At 39.6% G+C, this 22,421-nt stretch overlaps 1 protein-coding gene across 2 annotated transcripts in view; it reads right to left on the reverse strand.

The window, feature by feature from the left end:
• The window catches only part of Tnik (TRAF2 and NCK interacting kinase), a 380,291-nt gene that overhangs the window by 44,251 nt on the left and 313,619 nt on the right, over positions 1-22,421 (reverse strand). Inside the window, exons 16-21 of one of the 2 annotated variants that reach the window (XM_026394974.2) lie at positions 20,163-20,327; positions 17,330-17,569; positions 15,139-15,245; positions 7,749-7,912; positions 5,697-5,794; positions 4,799-4,822 (exon numbers count right to left, since the gene is read on the reverse strand). In XM_026394974.2, the coding sequence (XP_026250759.2) occupies positions 4,799-4,822; positions 5,697-5,794; positions 7,749-7,912; positions 15,139-15,245; positions 17,330-17,569; positions 20,163-20,327 (798 nt within the window). The remainder of the gene's footprint in view (positions 1-4,798; positions 4,823-5,696; positions 5,795-7,748; positions 7,913-15,138; positions 15,246-17,329; positions 17,570-20,162; positions 20,328-22,421) is intronic. The other variant, XM_026394975.2, reaches the window with a different exon arrangement.

Consider the following 22,421-nt stretch of genomic DNA (forward strand, 5'->3'; position numbering starts at 1 on the left):
GCAAACACCAAAAGGAAGAGAGAATTTTTCAGTTTTCCATGAGTATGATGAAACCTTTAGCCTTATGGATGTGATGATGTGGGATTTAATCACCAGGCATACTGCAGGCAGTGTGCTGAATATCTGACTACCTTTTATTTGGCATGCTATCAGAGCAATGCAGAGGGAAGCAGTTCTGCAGAAGCATGGCCGCTCTAATTTGCATGGGTTAAACTGCCCATGGCACACAGCATGCAAATGAGGAAAAAGCAATTTGACATCAGTCTTACCATTTCTCCCTATTTAGTGACCCATGTGGGAATCAGAGCATTCAGTGAGAGACAGGGGATTAGGGAGAAAGAAACTCATTGAAAAAAAAAAAAAAAAACTAAATCCTACAATTTTCTTATGGCCATATTCTCTCTTTATTTCATTCCAGAAATGTATTTGTTCGATTCACCTGAAGTAGGATTAGAGTAATCTAGGTGACCTAAATGACATTACATAATCTCTCCCAATTGGATAGAAGAAGAGCTGTGATAACCATGTATGAATTATAATTATGATTTTATTTTGAAAAGACTACAAACCATCATATTTCTCTATTGCTTACCCACATGCCAGGGATGACTATTTTGAGTGAGACCAGGGGAGGAAACACTTCGGGCGTTTCGGTTGAAATTTAGGAAATTCAAGGTGTTAAGTGAAAGAGCCATTTCTTTCTAATTTCATAAAAATCAAAGGGGAAGCAATGATGACTTTAAAATTTGTCCTGAAGTCAAATTGGAGCCCTCGGAAAAAGGGAAGCTTCTGCAATTTCTAACTGTGCATTATATATACAAACAGCCTTGCAAGGGCTTTTCTATACAAGCACACTTGCATAAACAAAATAGCCTCAGTCTCAGCACTTAAATTTATCCCATTTGTGAAAGTGAAAGTAGAATTGTATTAAAAAGGCTCAATGGTGTTTAAATAAAATGCATACTATTAAGGAAGAGGAAAACTACCACACACATAGAATTTTGTGCAAATTTATTTTGGGTTTCTTTGGCAATGAGCCAAAATAGGAAAAGCTCATATGCACATTTCAGCTTTTTATTTATTTCCTCTTGGTAATTGCTAATGCCTATTTTCATCAAATGGAAAAGAAAGTAAAGAGTATACTATACTTGAATATAATGGGAACATAGTGTCTAGATATTTTTTAAAGCCATGAAAGGAAAAGGGTATTATAATCTTCCAAACTAGTAAAATGATAACAAATTAGATAGATTTCTTTTGTGTTCTGATTATAGTACGTTAAGACCTTGTTAAGACTCATCAAAGAATGTAACTAGAATTTAAAATGTTACTTGTCATTAAAAACTACATTTTATTATAGTGTAAAGAGAGAATATGGTTTAAAAGAGTTTATTTTAAATCAATAATTCTGAATAAAATATAATACTATCAGCTATGACTTACTTAAATTAAAGCACATTTTCCCCCAGGGCCTACTTTTGCTTATTTTGACACCTCAAAACACAACTAAAAGAGATTTTAGAAAAATCAAAATTATTTAGAAATATTTAGCTAGTCCACAGCCCATTGATTTCAAGAAACTTTCACTTGTTAAAATGACCTACATCTTCCTAAACACTGTTATTTAGAAACACTTTAAAGTTCTGACCTGCTTTATAATTTTGCTTTTAATCAGAATTTGTTTTGTTTCTGTTATTAAAAATCTCCTTCCTGAAACATTAGAAATAATTGCAAATTCCTTTTAAGTTTAATTGGTAACAGCTTGGAGGATGAGGCATATGTGAAAATTTCAGGGTAACATTAATGAGTAACTCAAAAGTAATACCCCCAGTCAAAGAAAATTAATTCTCCACACCAACAGCCTGTGTGTTCAGCTGACATTTTGTTTCTTAGCCGTCTACTATGGAAAAATGTATAATAACAAAGTTCTAGAAAATAGACGAGATCTAAAATTGACACCACTGGGTTCAGATCCATTTTCATACATTTTATTCTCAGACAATAACAATATTCTTCATATAATGAGACTTTCTGGTAATTTATTGCATGGCTGTGTCAAGCCTGATGCTAAAAAGGTATTAAAAAGGGGAAATAAAAGAACTATTTACCAAAAAAAATCCGAGAATGTATTAAAAAAATATGGAAAAATGGTTGATTTTTTTTTAAAACTATGAAGTGAATATGAAGATAGAAAGGTATTCTTTTAGGCCTCTTTTTGGAAATAATATAGTTCATTAAAATTTTAGCCCAACTTCTTTAACCATTATATTGTTAAGGAACTGAAGCTAGTCTTTTCCTTATGTAGTAAAATAAATTACTTCCTATTTAGGAAATCAAAAGATCTGACACTGGCTAAGTCACTTAACTTCAGTATACTCATCTGAAGAAAAGTGTTTGGATGATTAGTTCTTTCTCAAGTTCCATCCCATCTAAGAATGTGCTTGGGAGTTTTTCAGATTCCTGTATACTAATGAAAAAAAAAAATGGTGGCAAAGCCAGAGTTTGCTTATGCAAATAATCTGCATGTCAAATACGTGATTGTGCTAAAGTAAAAAGTACTTATTTTCAAAGGCTGTACTAAGTGATCACAGACTATGGCTGTAAAAATGTCATTTTCTTATGAGAAAGTAATGTAAAATTAATGACTACTTCCCAGACTGACTTTTATGAAAAATTAAACCATTAAATCAGCACTAAAAAGTAACAAGTTCTCAAACAAGAGTTTAAGACTTTTCATTTCAACCCTCAGTTATCTAAATGGCAGAACAGTCACTGAGAAGGAAGCCATATTGAAACCAGTGGACTGGAGAAGGAAGGGTCAGGGTTAGCTCTAGTTAAATTCTAGGTTTCTCCACTGTGGCGCTATTGACATTTTGGGCCAGATAATTCTTTATTGTGGGAAGTTCTCTTGTGCACTATAGGGTTTTTAGTAGCATCCCTCTGCTCTATCTGGTAGCAGTGCCTTCTGCCCTCAATATGACAGCCAAATCTGTCTCCTAAGGGTGGTGGAGTGGAGGAATCGTCCTCAGCTACGAGCAACAGAGTTAGGGAGAGTCAAGTAATCCAGTATTTTTAGTGCTTTGGATCAATGATACCCAAGAGATGGGGTTGACAGGGTCACCCAAGGGGCTTTTTCTAGCTACACATGGTCCCAGAGATGTTGGTGTATGGTTCACATCGCCTCAGTTCCTTCTAATTAATTATATAATTAATTAATTATACTTCTGTTGCCTCTTTCCATCTCTGTCCAATGTGGTGGAATACACCCAGGTAAATAAAGCAAATTTGGAAAGTCTAAAATATCCAGGGTTAACCAGAGGAAATCCACTAGAGCTCTGTCCCACATGAGAGCCACTCCTAGGCCATTTTTTGGGACTCATAAAATTGCCTTGAATTGTGCATAAACACTCAACCATTTTACTGGTAACCATGGCATCAGAAAATAATTCTCTTTCTTCACCTGTTCTGGGAAAAAATTGTCAAAAGTTGTGACAATTTCCCATTCTTCTCACTATTATGAGGGAAACGATCTGGCAAGGCCTTGGCAGAGAGCCATTAAGAATATTCCTCTCTTCCCTCTCCGTAAATACCATCCCCACACGGTAGACATGTAGAGGCTCATTCCTTTATAAACAATAATCCTTTACCTAGGATAACTTTATAAATCACTGAATGGTGAGATTGTCCTAATTCTGAAAAAGCGAGGCTATCTGGTAAAGCCCAGATGCATAGAAATGTGCTCTTCCCACTTGAGACCAGCTCTATGACTCAGGCCCAAATCCTAACAATCATGACAACTTCTTGGTTTTTCATAGGGTTTTACGCATCACAAAGTACTTCTACACACATGACCTTGAGTGATCTAAACAATCTCATAGTTGAGGTTGGGCAGGTGTTTTTATCCTCATTTTACAGATGAAAAAACTCTGGCCCAGAGAGGTTATGAGACTCATACTAGCCAGCTATTTTCTGGGGGAGCCAAGATTTAAATGCAGCTTGCTGATCCCCCAAGCCAGTGCTTTTTCCATGTAATTTCACAAAAATAATGCTCAGCAGAGGTTCAGCCTTAAAGCCATCAGGATAGACTTCAGATTCCATGCATTGAGGACTCTGCAAGGTCTGGCTCTGAAAAGAAATCCCACTATGCTGTACTCATGCAGGCCTGACAAACAGCAGTGAGGCAGTCATCCTTCTTAGCAAGCTACCTCCGATTGGCAAAGCCATATACTTCTCTAATGGAAAAATGTCTCCACAGATAAGGAAATAAAGTCACTTAACTCACCAGGATTCATTAACTAAAATTGATGTTGCTGCTGATGCTCTTGTTAATGCCCCACAGAATTAATCTAACAATACTCAGTAACTCCTTGTTCACAAATCACACACTATAAATTTGGAGTGCCCTGGAATGATGTCTGTCTGTCTGTCAGTCTGTCTGTCTGTCTCTCTCTTTTAGCGGTTTTATTAACCAGAGAGCCATCTCTTAGCAAGACTGGTGAGGACAGGTTTGCTATTGGAAGGTACTGGAAGGAGAAACTCTGCCATTAATAAAGCACTAACACTTGGTGTTAGCCAGATGGAACATTGGGAAGGTGACATTTTTCTGAGAGTAGGCTGTAAGCTTTACATGGGGAGGGATGAAGGTCTCAGGCTGCCTTCCATCGAAGGGGCTCTCCTCCCAGTAGAAGACTGGACTTTGAACTTGTGATTCCCCCAGCCTCTTCTGAATGTCAACATCAGGAAATTAATTTAATATTTACATTCTGTGAAAGTATGACCAAGAAAAGGTAATACTAACCTCATCTATAGCTTTCTTATAGCTCTGAGATAAGAGGGACCCAATCCAGAAGAATCCACAGAAGGGGAAAATCCAGAAGAAAGGAAGCAGGTTAGACTCAGAATTGCAATCATTAGAACAAAACTAAGAAAGACAAAAGGCAAAGAGAAGTTCAACCCAGGACCATGCACATTTCTTTCAGTATTATTCAGTATACCTCCTTACGTTAAGATCTTAAAAAAAAAAAAAAAAAAAAGAACACAATAAACCCAAAAGGCTTCACATTCATTTTGTAGAAAAGAGTCTCAGAAAATTGAAATAAATTGGGTGGATAGTAACTCTTCCCAATTAAATTTTCCACTTTCAAATTTCAGCCTGCATGCTCTTATTTCTTTCTGTAAGTGTACATGGTGTCCAGCAATGATGCTGGATTTCAAATTGTTAGGTCCCCGTTCACACCATGCTTATCAAGTTTGGATCCATAAAACAGCTCCGGAAGGCAAGAAAAGTAGCAGAAAAACTGTAATGTTCATTCATATGGAAAATAATATGAGAAAGAGCAGAAGAGATAAGAGAAATCCATAGTAAGTGCTCGAGCATCCTTAACTGCTAGTTCAACATCTTTTTTGCCATTTCTGAGCAGAAATTATGGAAAGACACGAGTTATTCCTCTTACTGCTTTACTCTCTAAAGAAGCACTGATGATCAGCAAAACATTCAAAGGCAGAGGACACAATCCGAGATCTGCTCAGTTCTTTTTAAATCAGGTATCCCTTCCCTCTGGACATTCCCAGCATCCTTTCTTTTATTCATCTCAATTTTTGCTCATTATAATCATGAATGTATCCCCGACTGCTTTATGTTGTGGGTTCTCCGGTAAATTAAAAGAGTTTAAAAACTCATAGAGGAAGGCACTCACAGCTGGTCGACTGGGCCGGGTAATGTCCCTGGATTCTTCTGGTTTCACCTTGGAAGGCTCATGGGGGAGCACAGGTGATCCTTCTGACTTACTGTTGGCTAGAGGGAAAAGGGAGGGTCAAGAGAGACAGGACCATCAAAAAATGCAGACTCATGCCCCAGGTGAGCCATCAATGGAGTATCATCCCCCTCAGGATTACTGGATGGACTTGTCATTCACTTAGGCAAATCCTCAAGCATATACATGGAAAAATAATAAATGTTCAGACAAAATAAGGAAGACACATTTAGACCTGTAACCTAGAAGTCGGTAGTAATAATAAGAAAAACTGTAGCAAGCACACTACCACCATCATGAACTGAGTACCCATGTATCAGGTAAAGGGCTCCATGCTTTCTGTGTCGATTATCTCATTTAATTCTTGCTCCAACCTAGTGGTGTGGCACTATTTTTCTATATTACAGGTGAATGCAGACTAGAAAGATGACACAACTGGCCTGAAGTCATGATGCTATTATGGGTTAAGTGGGGATTCTTTCTGAGTTCTCCAAGTTCTGTTCTTCATCACTACACTAAACCAGCTTCCAAGTTAAGGTTCTATGCTTGATTTCCTCTTTTACTACTTACTCACCAGGATGTAATTTTGTAGGGAAAAAAAACCCTTATGCGGAATAATTTTTAAACAGGACTGGAAGTGGTCTGGGACCTTTGAGGAAGGAAGAATGAGGTGGGGGTAGGAAAGTGTTGGTGATAAAGTGAAGGGCTCCAGAATAAGAGGTAAGGGTGGGGGAGGCTCCCAACTTTTCTTTTGTTGATGGGCTTATAGGTAGAAAAGACACAGTCCAGGGTACAAGAGATATTTTGTTGTGTTTTAAAGTGGTCTTTCCTATGCAGGGACATACCAGGGACACAAAAACACTTTAAATCCAGAACTAGGAACTGAAGGAAAGAATATGAAGAATTAAACCTCATCTAGGTCAGAGAATAAAATGATATATATAATTTTTGTTTTCTTTAGTATTTGCTCTAATTAAGTTGCTTGTGAATAGAAGGGAATGACACTTTTCTAAGTTAAGAAAATTTGTGTTCAGACACAAAGACATACATAGCTCTGGTCTATGAAACAAAAGTCAGAAGAATGTATATAGGGGCAGCCGTGGGCCAGTCTATGTCCCAAGTCACCGACATGGATATCAGGTGTTAGACACCAAGCTATTAAGAATGGACACAGGGCGATTCCATTTATTTACAACCGGAAAGGGATACTAGGACATAAACTACAGTTGTCTCCACTGCAGAGGCCAAGAAAGAATAAACAAGACATGGTTCTCATTGAACAAAGTGGTTTATAAGTATATAAATATTTATTAAATGCACTTCAAAAGTACTGGTTTTCATCACCTTTTGCAGAAGGTGATCCAGAGTGAATTTTGACTAGCTAGAAAATGTATTATTACATATAATTACATGTACAATATTAATGGTTTTCAATAAGATTCTCCATTAATGAAAAGTAAACAGTGATGAATGATTTGCATTAAATGCTTAGAGAGACTAATTTTTACCTATCTAATAACCAGAAAAGTCAAATATATTTTTTTCAAGTCAGAAATCTTATTTCTTCCCTCAAGTGTATTTATTCTAAATGTTAGTCTTTATTAAATTTCATTTTGAAAAATACCTAGAATTATGAACTATGTTCAGAATTCTAAAAGGGATGATTGGCACATTGGGAACAGGACATTCAGAGGTACATAAAATTCTAAAGGCAATCAAATAAAAATGGAAATTCAGTGACTAGTAACTATTTTTAAATAAGACCACAGTTTGACGGTTTCTCTGGAAAACACTAGTACCTGAAACTAGCAAGAATTTGGTCCACACAATGAAGGATGGTGACCCAGTCCCTGTGGAAGACTGAGGCAGCAAAGGGGCTATTTGGGGTCACAGAGTGATGACCACACCGGGACCAGGGTCAATAAAGACCCCTCTTTCCACCCGTGGCTTTCCTCCACGGACAGTGTCCCTGGGGAAAGGTAAGATAGGTTTTACCTCGAACTCTGGTGCGTTCACTGGATCCCGCTTGTGACCCAGGCTGGGAGCCTCCTTGAGAACTGGGCTGGGAGCTGGGGGTGCTGGAGCTGGAGGAACTGCCACTGCTGGTCCTCTGCAAGGGGCTCTCCAAGACTGGCTCCGTTCTCCGGAGATCCGGGTTGCTGCAGTGGTGGAGCACATTGATTACATCCTCAAGACTTGGCCAGTTTTTCAAACCACACATCTGATAAGGGTTCCGTATCCAAAATATATAAGGAGCTCAACACAATAGCAAGAAAACAAATAGATTTAAAAATGGGCCAAGGATCTGAATGGACATCTGTCAAAAGAAGACAGAAAATAGCCAACAGACTTATGTAAAAATGCTCCACATCACTAAGCATAGAGAAACCAAATTAAAAACACAAGGAGTTATCGCCTGACACCTGTTAGAATGGCAATTATCAGAATGAGATGATAAGTGTTGATAAGATACAGAGAAAATGAAACACTTGCACACTGCTGATGGTAATGTAAATTAATATGGCCATATATCATATATATATATATATATATGTGTGTTTGTGTATATGTACATGTTTGTATATGTGTGTGTACACACACACACACACACACACACACACATACACACACACACTGTGGATTGAACACAGAGGTACTTAACCACTGAGTACATCTCCAGTACTTTCTATTTTTTTGAGACATGGTCTCCCTAAGTTGCTTAGGGCCTGGCTAATCTGCAGAGGCTGGCCCAGAACTTGTGATCCTCCTGCCTCAGCTCCCCAAGCCCCTGATTGCAGGCCGGTGCCACCGTCACATATGTGTTTTAAACACAAAAACATCAGACACACAAAAAAGCAAGCATGACATGATCTTCCTCATATGTGGACAAGTCCAACTCTGAAAAGCAACGAGGTTATCAGGGCCTCTGGGATCAGTAGGAGGAGACCAGGGAGATGCTGATCAAAGGGAACAGTTTCAGTTAGGATGAATAAGTTCTGAAGATCTCTTGTACACTATGTGACTATAATTAGTAATAATGTATACTTGAAGTAGATTTTAAATGTTTTCATCAGAAAACATGAAAACTATGTGAAATGATAGATATGCTAATTTATACAGATTCAAAACATCACATTGATGCTGTGTGTGTGTGTAAATTTTATTTGTCAGCTGTTCATCAATAAGCCTGGGGGGAAATAACTTGCCATTGGTGGAGCAGCACCGTACAGCACTTGTCTGCAAGGTCAAGGGGTAAAGGGGGCACTCAAGATACCATGCACTGAAGGAGTCTCAGAAGATGGCAGCTTGACTTCCTCATGGAGCTCCTGGCCAGCTCCTGGGCATGCAGGGAATGAACTCCTGACTCAATCTTTCAGTCATTACACTAAAAGCACTAGCTCTGAGATGGTGAATCTTAAAGGGAAGCTTCCTTGACTTTTTCCTGTGTGCATTATACTAAACTTGAAATATAGGCAGCAACACTCAAAATCCCTGAAAAAGAAGACATTCAACTTTATTTCACTATTTGGTAAATTATCTTCTCATCTTTTTTCTTTTGTATATATGGCAGCACATCATATATTTAGTTTTTATTTTTGCTTTTTTTTTTAGCTTTTAATACTGCATTGTGAGCATTTTCTTATGTTTTGGAAAAAAGGAATGGCTGCATTATAGTCCATTGTATAGATGAATTAGTTTGGCCATCCCCTGCTCTTAGATATTAAGGTGCTTCCAATACATTGCTGTGACAAATAATGATGAGATAATCATCTGTCTGCACACCAATACTAAATCATATCTCTATTTCCTGGAAATGGAATTCTTGGGTGAAAGGCATGAATTTAGGTATGTGTAAGTGCACATATGTATACAGATGTAGCATTTCTTTGACTCTTTAGCCAAAATCTTTCTAGTAAGCATTTATTTTGTGAGTCTCACTGGATTGGGAAGAGGGATGGAGAAACACAGGTCACAGGGCGAACACTCAAGTTACAACATGATGGTGGCAATGAGATACACACAATGGAGACAACATTAAACATGGTAACTTTGAATGTTGTCTGTGAAAGAGGCTGTAAATACTGCTGGAGCTTGGGGAACAATTCTTGCAGACTGGAGGGGTCAAGGGCAGTGGGATGAAGGAGGGAGAGCTTGACTGGGTCTTGGAGCAGTAAGCTGGGAGGCTGGAAAGAGCCTGTGTAAAGACTAGGGCTGGGGTTTCCAGGTGTATGTGGGTGTGGAGGGGACACCAACAGGAAGGAGTGCCAAGTTGGAGAGGAGGGTGATCAGAAGGAAAGGTCAGGTTATAGCCGTATCAGGCACCAGCCTTTAAAGCCTGGCAGAGAAGGTGCATCCCCCAAGGGAGGCCTATGCATGACTGGCGAGGAGAAGGGCAGGCAGAACAGTGAGAGGCTGTTGCCATGTTAGATGGTGAGGCCTGGGCCAGGGCTGTCCCAGCGAAGAACAAGAGCAAGGGCATTAGCAGAATCAGTTTAGATGAGCATGCATCTCTGATGGGGCTCAGAGACTCTTCCTATGTGAAGCTAATTGGATCCCATGGGCATTAAATCCCTGACCTGGGCCTCATTAGCACAAGTCCTCCCACTGGAGCTAACCAGGGTGGGTGCTGATCTTGACAGGCTGCTATTTTTGCTGGGGTAGACTAAATGAAGTCTTTGGTTTCTATGTAACCACCCATAGAAAAAGGGAGAACTTACAATGCTTTCCTACCTTTTTATTTTTATTTTTTTTTGTCAAACACTAGCAATTTGAGAAAATGTCATACTGTTCACATTTTTCTTTTCTTTATTATGTATGTATGGTGTGGCTTTGGGTACAAGGGGTCTGAGATAAAGGCTCTAGGTTCAATTTCAGAAGAATTCCATTAAATAATAGATTTCTCTTGTTCATGTATTACTGAGTCTACTCAATCTAAACATGTAAAAATTTGAAAACATCCAAATAGAATTCTTTAAATGCTAACTTTTAATTCCTACATTTGCTATTGTGCAGACAATGATGTTTGGTCTATAAAACACATAGTAAAGTAAAATGTGGCAATTATTCCATCCACTTGAATCATATAAAAAGTCAAAATAGAAAATGAGGATTACAAAGTGATTTTGTGCCCAAGTACTTGGGCCAAGTCTTTTAATTAACTGGCTGGCTGCCAAAATTCACTTTACTTTGTTCTCTGATGATACAGTCAATGAGAATAAACAAGTCATAAGAAGATAGGCTTGGGATGGGACAGAGAATTATTTTGAAATTAAGCTTTTAGTCATTGGGTTTTGACTGGGTGTTTCTGGCTCAATTTAAATCTTTTTATATTCTGAGTATACTTGTTTGATCGAATTTTAATTTGCTTTAAAAGAACACATGAATCAAAGTTAAATATTAAGCTGTCTGGGAGTTTTAAAAACAATCTAGTTATCAAAACTTGATTTAAACTCAACTGATTGCCCTGACAGGATTATCCACAGGGTAGGTGAGAACCGCTCTTGGATCTGGCAGCTTGAGCAATGCTCAGCAGTATACACAGGAGAAAGAGGAGCCAGGATGGTTGCCTGGGGTCACTGAACTGTGGGATCACCAAGACTTCAGCCATTTAGGAAGGGAATCATCACCAGCATGTGACAGACAATACCAGTTCCAGCTTGAGTGCGTAAGAGTTCAGAGTATAAATACGTCTCCCAAGACAATGATATTTACAAGGTATTGAGTCTCACAGAATAAGGATCGATAATCTTAGGATTAGGAGGAACGTCAACACATTCATCTACCCCAGAGTGAGAAACAGGAAAAACAGTGTGGAGTCCGTCAATGAATCAAGGGTCCCTTTCCCCTAGGAAAACCAGGCAGCAGTGGCAGCTGCACTGGTCCTGTGATCAACATAAAGTGGCACTTCAGAGAGTAGACTTTGGTGTAAGACTACCAGAATTCAAATACCGCCTTATTAACTTCATCACATTGGGCAATTTGCTCAACTTTTGTTTATCTCAGTTTGTGCATTTAAAACATGGGGATGACTTCAGTCACTACTTCACAGAGTTGCTATAGAGTTTAAACATTTAATATTTGCAATGCACTTAGAGCAGTATACCATACATATAAGTGCTCCAGAGGTGTTCACTAAATAAACAAAGACCTGCAAAGGTTGCCCAATAACACTTGGTTGAGCAACTGACTGCAGCACAGCTAAACCTGCTCAAAACTGCAAAAGCATGCTCTCTAGAGGACTTTTTCTGATTTGGTACAGTGTGCGTAGATAGCAGAAGAAATACCAGGGAGTTGTTTCTGGGAGAAGGAAGGGTATTTAGAATAAAGCTCTGCTTTTATTTTGTAACAGCTACATGTCAGTATACTGCCTGACACTGCCAAGAGTCTTCCCTTCAAGGATACGAAGGAGTTTTCTTTTTATTCAAATGTACTGTTTTCCAAATTATCAAATACAAAACACACATTCTGCAGTTTCTGTTTAATATTAGTACTAATATTAAAAATCCGAGCTTCTTAACCATTATAATCTGCCAATTTTTTTTTGGTGGTTGTTATTGGTTTCATAAATGGGTTGTTTCTCACACACATCATATCATCCATAGGGCAAACTGCTCTCCTTGATGGCTCTTCTCCATATGGTAACTTGGGAGCCTGAGATCCTTTGGTGTTGAAACACTGTTATTTTAAACTTGGGGTCTGTAAGTTTGCCACAGGAGAAGAGAGAGGGTCTGCCTTTTACAAATAAGCTAATTCACATATTTACACCAAAGAAAAACAACAAAAAGGTGAGGCAAACAAATATAATTTGCCCTTAAGTATACCTTAATTATAGCAGGAAATAGTAGGCCCTATGACTCAGGCAGTCTTGGTTGGAGTCACTGGGTCCCAGGGCTGTGTGCAGCCCTGCATACAGCAGATTTTTAATACATATTAGCTAAATTTAGCAAATGAATTAAAAATAATAACAGAAGTTTCCTGAATCTGTCCCTAATTAACTATAGCTTTCACTGGCATTTATTCTAATTTTGCTAATTTTTTAATTTCCCTTATTATCACTTCAAAGAAAAGACTGGGAAGAAAAGAAGGACTATCAACCAAGAATAAGAAATGCAGTTTAGAAGCCCCAGGTAATCACACTTTTCCCTGTCCATGAAATTATGTGGTACCTTTCCATGGTTCAGAGTTGTGGCCAGTGGGACAGCAACAAAGGTGAAGCAAAGGAAAAAAAATACTATGTGGGGGTTTGATGCACAGTACTGCAACAAAACAAAAAACAGATCTGTGTGTACTGGAGTGTCACTCTTAGAATGCTGCTCTGAGATTGCTAAGGGGTAAAGATACACAGATGAAAGACCTTGTGGAAAAGAGGTATAGGCGAAATAAACTGCTATCTTTCAGGCCACTGAGTTTTGGGGTGGTTTATTACCCAGGAAAAGTGAATGAGAGCTATCTCTATACAGTAAACTGTATTTTTAAGCTTTTATAAATGCAATCCAATCTGGAGATGCAAAACCTAATTTACATCTTAAATGTTGGTCACATGGAGATATGTGTTAGCAAGACATGGGGGTGTTCTATTGGACTGTTCCACATGCAGAGAGAGGGATTCTCCACAGTCCCAAATTTTCTTCCACTGTAGGTAAATAATTATTACATTTTAGCTTGCTTCCTTTCTACCTAAGTAGAAAATTGTTGACCATATCTCATGCATTCTTTGGAACTATTGAGAAATATTGGAAATATTGAAAAAAAAAAGGTAAAAATATTTAAGTGGTTCCAGGTAAAAACTCATATTTTATAATCATCTGACCATCAAACACTGATTAGATGGGGCCCCAATGTCATTAAAATCTCACTTTGGAGAGAATAGAAAGCTGCCTTTTATTTGACTACATAATGGTAGATCTTTCTTTTTACTTTTTGGTCGACAGAAGGAAAAATACTTAAAAGTTGAAATAATTCTGGATCTAAAGAAACCTCAATTCTAAGCAACTGATTTAATGAACAGAGCCCTAAGGGCAGGGTTCAAAAGAGCAAGAAGCCCTGACAATCGGGGGCTTATTGCTGCTCTAGGAAGGGGATGGAGGAAGTTTGCTGGAGAGCCAGGGCTGGCATTCCTCTGGCTCCCCAGCCACAGTGTGTCTGGGTCTGCTTGGTGCTGCTTAGCAACACCAGCTCAGAGTGAGTCTGACAAGTCACTGGGAAGAAAAAAATGGCTCATTCAGAGCCTCCTGTGATTGGTAATTCCACTCGGAATGAGCTAGCATCTTTGCCCTCAAGGGATGCATGCTGCTCTTAGCATAATTTCATCTTATTTATGGACTGACCCCTTCCTACGGCTTTTCATGTGAAGAAGAAAAAGCGTTAAGATCAAAAACATTCCATATTTTTAAAATGTGTACAAATAACTGCAAGCTTCATTTCTAGTCTCTCTCTTTCTCTTACTAGGAAAGGAGGGTCTTTCTCTTATTATGAACACAATGAAGGAGAAGAAAACAGCCTGCCCAAGCTCATCCTTTTTATAGCCTCAGCAGAGGCCATTTGCTATTTCAGTGGATCCTAAAAAGGAATGTATTCATCATGAAAAATCTGAGGGAAGCTTGATGAACGGCAGCAGCAAACAGCATCTGTTACCACATAAAATCTGCCCAGATACTGCAAAGATATTGCTTACTTTCTAGCTTGTCGAGACTGCTATACTAACCAGTGGGAGTGGATGCAATTTCCTGACTATAAGAGTATACATTGTTGATGGAAAATTCTGGAAGGAGAGCAGAGAATAACGGAGAAAGCATAACTGCATTTCAGAGACCCTCAACAATGCCCAATAAGTGATCTCCCTACTGGAGCTGGTCCTTTCCTAAGTGCCAGGCTGGAGGAGCTCTGCAGTTGGTCACTCTTTTCCTTGCAGTTGTTTTGTAATGTCTCAATGGTTCCCAGGGCTCATTTCTTGACTGGATGCTAAAAATCACCTCATAACAGACCATTTTGATTTGCCGACTCCCTTCAAATGGGACTCCGAAGCTACGGTTCGGGATACTGCAATCTGATTTATATTTGCAATGTTGCTCCTAGATTTTAAAAACTGTCAGTTCAATACACCTGACTGCCTCCTGGGTTGCTTCATTCACTCATCCAGTCGCTTCATTCATTCTTGGACCCCCACCGTAACACTGTTTTCTAAGATTTATTGAAGTGGCAAGAGGCATGTGGTCTGGTCCGTCAATGCTTAACGTCCAGGTGGTAAGTTAACAAGCTTCTGAAGCAAAAAAACAAACAAACAGGGGACTTTTTTTAATTTTTTTTTTTTTTTTTTTTTTAGGAAAGCAATGATGACAATGGCGGATGAAGCTTCTTCCTTTACTTGTCACCTTCCTTCCCTTACCTTGCTCTGATGGGTTGAGAGCCTAGTCTGGGTCCCAAAGCACTACCGTTCCCAGGAGAATTCTTTCTGGCTAATGCTGGGGAAATAGAAGTTGTTCTTTGAGGCACCTGGAAGAAAAGCAGAATTCAGGAATATTTTCCAGAAAACAGTGACCACAGGCTCCTCTCTGAAAATCTTACTCCTTTATAATGATAAGCAGAAGTTACAGAAACTACCTGAAATATGGAAGAATTATATATTATTTGTTCCTCAAAGAAATATTCAACTCCCCAAATAAAACCAAACAAAGATCTGCAGACCAAAGACTCTGAAGCATACCAGCAACCATGAAGGAGGGTGATTTCCAATCTTAAAAGCAAACTTAAAGACAGATTAAGTTAATAGTCTTGATTTTTCTGAGCTCTGTGTGATTAACGTCTCTAGTTTGGCCAAGAGTGGTAGATTCCTGAAACCTTTTCAGGGTACCATTACCTCACTGGTGGCTGCATCAGATGAAAGCCGCCCAGACAATGCCCAGTTCCATTTTTAGCTCACATTACCTCTAACAGGCTATGAAATCCACAGAGAAACTGGGATATCAGGCTAGAACTCAGGACATTAAGTCATTTCAGTGAGACTGGAGAACCTGATACAATGGCTCCCTGAAATTTCCACTTGCTAATTAACCTGCAATTACCATTTAAACCCTCAGGTCAGAAGACTTTTTGAAGACTGAAAGGGCCATCAAAAAGTCTGTGTGAATACCAAGGAGACTGTGAGGTACAGCAGGAAAATGAGTTATTAGCTTATCTGGGAAAAGCTCAAGGTAGATTCAAGTATGTCTCCTTTGATGAAACTCATGCAAACCCTTTTTTATGAAATCAAATATTGTCAGAGTACCAAAGGAGTCCACGGTTTGAAAGAGTCACATTATGACTTCTAGTGTAGAAAATGACTTTCAGCGTAAAGTGTCAGCCTCTGTTTGAAAAATTAATTTTTTTATTACAGCCCATTTTAATATAAAGATGAGGAAGTGAAGGAGAGTGACCACAGCGGTGCTACCATCCATTCAAGTTAAATATTACTACTGCTATTTTCCCTTTTTCTTTTCGTAAACATGAACATTGGAAGAGTTGAGTCTAATTTAATTATTAAAACTTAAGTATCTGAATCAATTTGGAGTTTCCACCTCCTTTACAAATAAATACACAGCTGTATGTATTTAGAGTGGACCAATAGCTTCCACTTTCCGTCTCTCTGACTTACCTCATTTGTCACATTAATCTTTGCTCCTAAGTAACCTTTTCTGATGGTACTTCTGCTTCAACAAGAGGAGGACACCACCAAAAAAAAAAAAGCCATCATCAACTGTTTTCATTTTCAAAATAATAGAATTCTGCTGTAATATTATACTATCTTTTTTCATAGAATTAATGATGGCATTGTTTCCTGGAAATTGTGGGTCATTCCATGTATCTGTCACAGCTCTCTACACTGAGTTCAGGAGAAAGGGGATTCCTGAACTAGGAAGAAACTAATATAAAGATGTTTTCAGTATTTTGAAAAACATCTTGTTGTTTGTAGCCCGTTACAGTCCCAGTCCAAAACATTTCTGGGAACTAACAATGACTTGGTACAGGAGAACAAAAGAACTCGAACTCAGGACTGTTCTGTCCAGTGGAAAGGCTGGTATTTTACCCTAAAGTTTCATCCTTAGTAATTAATCAGGGCTGGAACTGAATTGTGACTTAGCCTAGAAGAAGCTGTCCTTACATGGAGCCAACCAGAAGTTTGCAAGGGCAAATAGCACCTTCTGAATTCCTGAAATCTAGTTTTACATTAAATAAATGTTCTACTTTTTATCTGGATGTTTTCAACTTGTCTACAAGTAGATGTGGTCATCATTGGAAATATCCATTATTCTATTTTTAATATGGATAGTAAAGTGGTCTGGAATGCTTGGGTTGAGAGCGCCAATTCTGGTACAGGACACATACTTCTAAGCCATTCAACTGACCTGAGTCTCAGCTCTTTTGGGGAGATGACAGTCAGAAATGAAAAGTGATAATCCAAGTCGCAGCTTGGGAATGAGGAGGGACCAAGACAAGCATGAGGAGGGAGGAAGTCAGCATCACCAGGCTTTTCATGGTGGACCAGTGGTGGTGTGCTCATGACCATCATGATGGGGATGGTGGCACGATGGTGACATTACCTTTGGTGGAATGTCTTCTTCCTGTCGTAACCAAGAGCTTCGGTCAAACTTCTCAATACGAGTGGGGAGAGGAGGGTTTTCGGAGGTGGGGTCCGAGTTTTGGCGTGGCATCTCCACGCGGTGAGAGGTGACGCTCAGGGCCTCCTGAAACCCGGAGAGGCCCTTCGTGGGCTGCTCATGCACTGACTGGGAGGCGGTCAAGGCAGGACCCTGGGATTTTACAGCTACCAGCTGCGGGATCTAAGCACAAACCAACATCAGAGCAACATTATTAGAAGAAGATCTGCCAGTGTCTCAATCAGTTGAAGGAGGGGAAAAAATTCCAGGGCCTGAGAATTGAATTACAGGGTCCATCATGCCCACAGCACACTTTAAACAGCCCTTCAGAATCTCCCATCTAGAGCAATGTGTAGGGCTGAATTGGAGTTTTGGCAACAAGTTAAATGGCTTTCTGAGAAGCCGTGGATCGTGTGATGCTAGTGACAATAGCTGTATTGAGCCTGCGTTTATTGACCAGCAATCTATTTACACACTTCTCTTCTAACATTACAAACTTCCTCCTTTAAAACACCTAACTTTGAGAGTGTTGTTGCTCTGTAAAAGCAGGACTGCTCTAAACTTCTTGTCAACTCACTGAGTCCACCATGAGGTGGACACAACCATTTCCCTCATCTTACACATGAGCATCATAAGATGCAAAGAGGTTAAGCCACATGGTGAGTCCTCAGCTGACAGGTGCTAGAGCCTGGATTGGGACCTAGTATCTAATTCCCATGGCCCACACGCCTAACCTCTGCATGTCCTGCTTTCTGTGCTGCTGCCTCTGACCATCTACAGCATTAACCATCGCTTGGCACCAGGATGTGTCTTGTGAGTTCTAAGTCTCACCACTGGCCATCTGGTGATATTGCTTGTGCAGACAAGACATGCAGTCTTGAAGTGATACTAGGGGTCCTTAAGAGTAATCATCAGAACCCAGGGCACTGGTTACCCCTTTATCATAGCACTGCTCGCACTTTATTATCTTTAATGATTCTTTAACCCAACACTCTCATTCAGGAAGCTCAGTTCCCTGGAGACAGGAGCTACGCCTGTCATGCTGAGTTTAGCTCTGTGTCCATCTATGGAAGGTGTTCCATAGATCTTGGCTGAGAAAGAAATCTAGAGAGCTTTCTAACTCAAACCATGAATTCAACAAGCGTTTAGTATCTGCTTTGTACAGGACTTGTCAAACTTGTCTAGTCTGAAATTTTAGTTGGCATGTTATTAATGACAATTTGGAGAGAGTCCTCAAAGCCCAGTTCCACTGAATGTTAAGGCTTCGATCGGAACAGAATCAATGAAAATTACACCAATGCTAAATATCATCACTAAATACATTAAATAGGACTTAAAACCAGAGCACATTTAAAAAATATCTACTGCAAGACACAAACTTACTTTAAAAAGAACCTAAATCAATCAATCAATAAAAATAAAACCAAAAACTGAGGCACGTGAAAAATATTTCCCCCAATTAGCTGGTATAAAATATATTTTTCATTTTCTGGTCACTTTTAGAAAGAAGTGTCTCCTCCTAAACTCCCTAAACTCCCAGGGGGGAAAAATAAACCTTATAAGGTCAGAGTTGGGGGTTTTAAAAGAGAAGTTCTTGTAAAAAAATGTATCCTTTTGAAGATAGGCATAAAAGAATTATGTACATAGAAAAACAACCCAGAAGAAGCTATGTTGAGCTGGCTGACTCTCAAAAATCTTGGATGCCATCGATTAGAGGTGAACTTAAATCACAAAGAATACTTGATTTTATCACTGCTCTTTGAACTCCTGTTCAGATAGTATTCCATATTTCAAAAGTGACCTTAAAATACATTGTGGAAAGTCCTAACACAGGTGGATGCCTGGAAGAAACTCTAGACAGGTGTAAAAAGCTGCATTACCTATATCTTTCTATGGAATTCCAAACTCTGTTTCACTTCATATTCCATTTCAGGCGTATTTAATTTAAAAGTCCTCTAGAGCTTCGAGAAATTTTCTCCTTTCCTAAAAGTGAAATAATCTCTTTTCCTCACTGAGTTGCTTAAGACAGTGGTTTGCAGACTCTAAAGGCAGCAGAATCACTTGGAAGTCTTGTTAAATCATACACTGCCAGGCCCCACCCAAGGTGCTGAGTGGGGCTGGACGTTCTGCATTTCTTTAGTTCCTGGGTGATGCTGAAGCCGTTGGGGGGTAAGCTTGCTGGGGGAAACGGCTGGCTTAGAAGACTCCGTTTTACTATGCCAAGTTCATTTAATTTTTCTAGGTTCAGACTCCAGTGCAAAATACCGAGAAACAAAAGGCTGTGTGTGTGTGTGTGTGTAGACCTCAAAGGTCTATAGGAATTTTAGTCTTGGTAATTATAACCAAAAAGATTTTTGTCCTCACCTTGCAAAACTCTTAGGAGTCTTCAGAGGAGCCAGTTTACCAAGAAGGAATGGTGTGGTTGACTCCAAGTGAAGGGTGGTGCTTTTTCCTTTCTCATTCTTTCCTCTATCCTTCAAATTCAGTGGAACTTTCTATGTTGCTATATAACTTTGACATTAAGGGTTGTCATTTGACTACTCCTATGCCTAAATCCATTTTATAATCCCGTGGGCTTTTTGTTGATGTTGTTTTTGTAGTATTTTTTATACCATTATTTTATTTGTTTATATGTGGTGCTGAGGGTTGAACCCAGTGCCTCACACATGCTAGGAAAGTGCCCTACCACTGAGCCATAGTCCCAGCGGCTCCCCTGGGCTTTTACTGAGTTTTATCATACATCCTAATGCCCAGTGAAATAAAGAAGAGATTATACCTGGGGATCAACAGGTCTGAGCATAGGGGGTGTCCGAGCAGGCTGAACCCCACTAATGCTGAAGGACTCAGACCTCGGGGGCAGATTGGGGTCAGATATCCTGTTGGCAACCTTGTGAGGCATGGCAGGTGAACTCTGTCGGTTCAGCCTTGACCGTTCTTCTACCTAGAAGCCAAAGGAAAAGAGAGCCTCAATGGATAGAAGTTAATTAATTCCCAGTAAGGATTTTCTGTAGTCACCTGCACAGCCATTTTTGTGTCCCTCTGATCAATTCAAAGAGCCATGAGTCTTCCTTTCTGCTCTGCCTCAAAAATTTGCAGAAAGCTTTAATTTAATTTTTTTAAAACGTGAGCAAACACTATGGCACCAAAAATAACAAAAAACAAAAAAGTGCAGAACTCTGAGCCATAACCCGTTACCTTGTATTATTGCAGTTAGCTGAGCCTACTAAGAGCTTATCTTACATTGATTGGAATAATATCTTGCAGGTTGGTCACAAAGCCTTGGGGTTAGCCAGGGAGACAGTCTGCACCCTAGATGATCAAAGGGAACTGTACGAGGCATTAAGATTGCTTGGGAGAAAATAGAAACTTGGGTTGGGTTGACTCATGGGACGAGGAGGGAAAGAACCATGGGGAGGGCTGGCAGAGAGTGAAGTTGAGTCCATGAACCCTGTACTTCTTCACACGCTTCTGATAGGCATGTGGGTGTTCCAGGCTGCCCCCTTAATGAGCACCGCCTGTCTTAAACAGACTCCCTGTATCATTTTCTTTTTCTCTCTTTAGGGCTTTTTCTCTTCAATGGTCCCTCCCTGCTCCCTAAAATATGCTGCTGCTCCTCATTCTTTCCATTCCCAGCATGGCCTCCCCTGCCTTGCTCTCCCCTCCTCCCCTCTGCTCTCCACACGTGGCAATGTCCTTGCCTCCACTCCCCCTCTCTCTCCTCCAGCCCTATCCTCTCAGGCCACTTCATTCTCTTGTCATTCCCTATCATCTAGGGTCTCTTTCAGCCCAAAGCAGGGAACAGACCTCAGGCTCTTCACAGGGAAGGTTCAGTTACCCCACAGTACATATTTAGGGCAGAATGACTATCGCAGAGGACAATCTTGAAGAAAATTTTTGATTTTTAGACATATACTGTGAGACATGATGTAAGATCTTACACAACTTCAAGAGGCCTCAGTTTTTCCTTTCAGATCTGTCTTTCCCCATCTTTATCTCCTATATTTCTTCAGGGTCAAGCTAATTGTCCAGCTTCCCAAACCTGCCAGGGCAATGCTGCCCTTCTCCTCTCCCTGATGACTCCTCAGACTGGGCAATTAGTTCTCTTTTGCTGACTCAGTATTCAGTTCTGTCTGCACAGTTGTACCATGTTATTCATTTTACTCCTTGATTTGAAGTAAAACTTCAAAAATGCTGTTCTTTCCCATCCCTTGTCCCATTTTGGATCTTTCTAGAGGCAGACTCCGTCTCATATACAAAATAAGTTTGCTAATGTTTAAACATGGTAAGATAAGCCAATAGGAAAGAACCCTTCTGCCCCACTAAGGGGGTAATTAGAACGTCTCATCTCCCACCATGGCTGTGCAGGGAACATACAGTTGCATCCAGTTGGCTTGAGTTTTGAGATTCCATGTCCCACAAACTCACCACACACCAAATGAGATTAGCTGCAAAAAGCCAGGAATATAAACCAGAACTGGTATACTTCATGTGTGCATGCATACCAAGTATTATATCAGCAATCATTATTTGATGATTGCATCGAGCAAAAGAATAAAGCAACCCTGATACAAGACCACAAAGAGGAAAGAATCCCACAGTGACAGCAATACATAAAGTGAGACGAAGGCGTGTAACATACTGCTTTCCAAATGCTAGACACCTGGAAAAGAAGGCGAATATTTCTAGACCACTGGAATTAGTCAAATATCAGCCATTTTCTTATGTCCAGGGAATATTGTTAATAGATGAATGACAGGTACAAGTCCCTCTTTTTTTTTTTACAGACATTAATCTCTCTTTATTAAATTCAAAATCCAGAACATGTGTTACTTGGAAATACAGGTTGATTATCCCTACAAGTCCCTCTTAACATCTGAACTCTTTACTATACAAACCATTTATGTCTGAGCTCAGGAACCCAAGAATTTCAGACACACATCAGATGAACACCTGGCTGTCTGCACTCTACCCACCTGTTATCCCAAATTCAGAAACCAAATGTATTCAGAGTGAGGGGATACTTGTAATTAATATT

This window comes from Urocitellus parryii, chromosome 2 (genome assembly GCF_045843805.1).
Source record: "Urocitellus parryii isolate mUroPar1 chromosome 2, mUroPar1.hap1, whole genome shotgun sequence".
Taxonomy (NCBI): domain Eukaryota; kingdom Metazoa; phylum Chordata; class Mammalia; order Rodentia; family Sciuridae; genus Urocitellus; species Urocitellus parryii.